The sequence below is a fragment of the Ziziphus jujuba genome, chromosome 2 (assembly GCF_031755915.1).
Source record: "Ziziphus jujuba cultivar Dongzao chromosome 2, ASM3175591v1".
Lineage (NCBI taxonomy): Eukaryota > Viridiplantae > Streptophyta > Magnoliopsida > Rosales > Rhamnaceae > Ziziphus > Ziziphus jujuba.
The window spans coordinates 14781913-14785437 of NC_083380.1; the positions used below are offsets into that span (position 1 = coordinate 14781913).

At 32.6% G+C, this 3525-nt stretch overlaps 1 protein-coding gene across 1 annotated transcript; it reads left to right on the plus strand.

The window, feature by feature from the left end:
* Positions 1–902: 902 nt before the first annotated feature.
* LOC112491582 (loganic acid O-methyltransferase-like) lies at positions 903–3251 on the plus strand. The gene is made up of 3 exons (XM_048474126.2): positions 903–1079; positions 1499–2155; positions 2650–3251. Exons 1-3 carry the CDS (start codon positions 918–920, stop codon positions 2974–2976), a joined length of 1146 nt encoding a protein of 381 aa, XP_048330083.1. The 5' UTR covers positions 903–917; the 3' UTR covers positions 2977–3251.
* Positions 3252–3525: the final 274 nt, after the last annotated feature.

A 3525-nucleotide genomic window follows, 5' to 3' on the forward strand; every position in this document is an offset into this window, starting at 1 on the left:
CTTTGTACTAATTTTTCGATATTGGATTTGCTTCTCCCTGCCCGTGGTTTTTCTCGTCAAGGGTTTTCACGTAAATTGTGTGTTTGTTCTTCGCTTTCTTTGTTTCCGTTGCTATTTGTTTTTCTCCCAATTCCGTAACAATGTTTAATTCAATATGAAAAAATATATTCGTTAACTCATAAGCCAAATCTTAAATTTTTTAATGTTGAATGTTTCTTTCATGTTGAATGAAAGATCAACACAAGATCATTAGAGCAAAAGTGGAGAAATACAAATGAAAAACATTGGAGAAATCATGTCTTTTTTTGGGGTCAAATGACAAGTGAAGATTATAATAAGAAGCCTTCTATAGTATTATATATATTATGTACTTTAAATATGAATATAAAATTGAATAATAGTATTGCCAAAAAAAAAAAAAAAGCGAATAATAGAGATATACATAATTGTTTTCTACTAGGTGATATCAAAGACATTATCTTATTCGATAATAATTAATAATATGAAATTTATGGATGAATTATAAATAATTAATGGGCTAATAATATGTAATTTATGGATAAATTATATGTAATTAACGGGCCGTTTGACAATGTAATACATCGCCTAATAGAATATTTTTATATACATATATATATATATACATATATATATATATATTTATATATCCTCTTATTCTATTTGAATGCATATAATTATTAATGGAACATGTGACCTAACCTGGTACATGATTTTATTATTAGCATGGTCAAAATGTTGAACAAAATAAAAACGCGAGCCAATAATTCTTCGCGGAATTAATGTGAGAGTTAGTCTTACTCAAATTATTAAGAAATAAATTTAATGAAAGAAAGAAAAATATCTTCAATCATTCATGCAGATGCATGCAAGTTGTCTATGTGTATATATATAGCTAGATGGCCATGGACTTCGGGTATCAAGCTACTTCTTCTTCTTCATCATCATTCAAAGAAACCATACATATCTATTTTAGAGAGAGAGAGATGGCAGAACTGGCAATATTTCCAATGAATGGTGGATCTGGTCTCCATAGCTACGGCAGAAACTCCACCTTTCAAGTACATCTCTTTAACTAGTTCATTTTTCTCTTTCAAAAACCATGAATCATTTGAATACCTTTGTTTATATTGTAATCTGTTAACATGATATATATAATTATGCTCGCTCCTTATCAGTTTAGACTTTTGGTAAAATCTTTTGTCCTCAATATCCTTTTCCACCGGTCATATAACATGTCATCTCACTTAAACTACTGTATCAATCTGTATGCTTTTTTAAATAAGGGGTGGCATCATATCACCGGTTGAATAAGAAAAAATGGTACAAAGATCTCAAATGCTCCCTATATTTACGCATGTTTAACATCTGACTTCTTTCCTTCATTGTTAATAGATTGACACGCGATGACACATAGGAGTTTTGATACGTGTAATATGTATGATTTGTTAGTTTGATATACATGGTTGTGTATTTGCAGAGAAAGGGAGTTGAGCTCGCTGCAGAACTGATCAACAAAGGAATTGCTGAGAAGCTTGACCTCAGCAAGTTTCCTTCATCAAAGGCCTTTCGAGTGGCCGATTTGGGTTGCTCAGTTGGACCGAACACATTCCTAGCCGTCGAAAACATAGTTGATTCCGTGGAGCTCAAGTACAAACGCCAAGGACTCGGTTACCTTCTTCCCGAGTTCCAAGTCTTCTTTAACGATCATGCCTCCAATGATTTCAACCAGCTTTTCACCACGCTTCCTCAGAAAAGGAGATACTATGCTACAGGCGTGCCGGGTTCTTTCCATGATCGACTATTCCCGGCTTCTTCTCTGCATTTTGTCCACTCTTCCTATGCCGCTCAATGGCTTTCAAGAATTCCAAAAGAGTTGGTGGACAAGACCTCTCCTGCTTGGAACAAAGGGAGGATTCACTACTCGAACTCTGCTATCGAAGTTCGAAAATCTTATGAGGCTCAGTTTTACAACGACATGCAGAGGTTTCTTAATGCTCGGGCCCATGAGATTTTGCGTGGGGGCATGATGGCTCTTATTCTTCCTGTTTGCCCTAATGGAACCCCTCATTCTCAAGTTTTTCTCAACAAAACGACTGAACTTCTTGGGCTTTGCCTCTTGGACGTGGCCAAAAGAGTAAGGAATATTTATATGAATTATGATTACCTTCTTTCATATATTCTCGATTAAACTTTTTTTTTAAAATTATTAATTATTTGAAACTAATATTCTCTCCAAACAAATATGCCAAGTGTCTCCTTTGTTTACATGATTTAGGTCCAATTTATAATAGAGGAAACTTAAAACTTCTTGTAATACATATAAACTATTATAATATATTTATTACTATATTTGGTAAATTTGATAAACAAATTGCTTCCTAAATAATCATAATGCTTCTTTAACAGCTAGTCAAACTATTGGGAAAAAAGAGTATCTTTTGGATTTAGCATCGTTTAAACATTTAAACTTTTTTTTTTTTTTTTTTTTTTGCATGTCTTTCTAATGTCTATGAAAGTGGTAGATCTTCTTATTTTGTGATTTGTTTTTTTTTTTTTTTTCATTTTATTTTTTATGTTTGAAAAATACTTGGCTCTCCTGATATTTATGTTGCTAACTTCCTGAAACAGGGTATTATCAGTGAAGAGGAAATAGACAGTTTTAACCAACCACAATACAATGCAACTTTTGAACAAGTGGAAGAAATTCTGGATCGAAATGGATGTTTCAGCATAGAAATAATGGAGACCTTACCTTTTGAAAAGCCATCACCTATGGTCTTCTCCTCTGTACTCAGAGCTGGCTTAGGACCACTGATAGAGAGACATTTTGGACCTGAGATTTTAGACGAGCTGTTTGATCTATTATGCAAGAGATTTGAAGATTCGTTCTCTATCATTGATCCTGAGGAAACAAATGTCTCTCTATTTGTTCTACTCAAACGCAAAGCAATTTAGAAAATGTGGGTTTTGGGGGATGAACAAGGAGATACAAGTTCTTTAATATTAGTGCGATTGTATTTTTAAGATTTCGAGTTCATGAAAGCTATATATATATATATATATATTCCAGTCCAGATTCAGCCTGAATTGGCTTTTAAGCTGAAGAGAAGATGAACAAGGAGTCCAGCTTTTAGCATGTTTAGGCAGTTCAAGGCACTAAATAAAAGTGTGAGGTGCAATTAGTATTAAATTTTCTTCTTTGAATTTGAATAAACTCCATTGTTGTTACATATGAACTTCCTAGTTATCCCATAATGAGAAATTATATAATAAATAGTGTGTGTTAATTCATCTAATACATTTTTCTTTTAATTTATCTTTATATTGGAGGTGGGGGAATTCAAATCATTGCTCAACGAAACAACCGCCTTTAAAAACAATTTCCAATGATTAAGTTTAAATAACTAATTAATTGATCTACTTAAGTGCACTAATTAAATGGATAATTGCCCTCCTCCACCCATATCAACTTATCTACAAAAATTTGGATTTATTGTAAAATTT

Coding starts and splice junctions, on each gene's coding strand:
- LOC112491582 (XM_048474126.2), top strand. CDS start 918: ATGGCCATGGACTTCGGGTATCAAGCTACTTCTTCTTCTTCATCATCA. Junction 1,080..1,498: donor GCAGAAACTCCACCTTTCAA/GTACATCTCTTT, acceptor GTGTATTTGCAG/AGAAAGGGAGTTGAGCTCGC. Junction 2,156..2,649: donor TCTTGGACGTGGCCAAAAGA/GTAAGGAATATT, acceptor TTCCTGAAACAG/GGTATTATCAGTGAAGAGGA.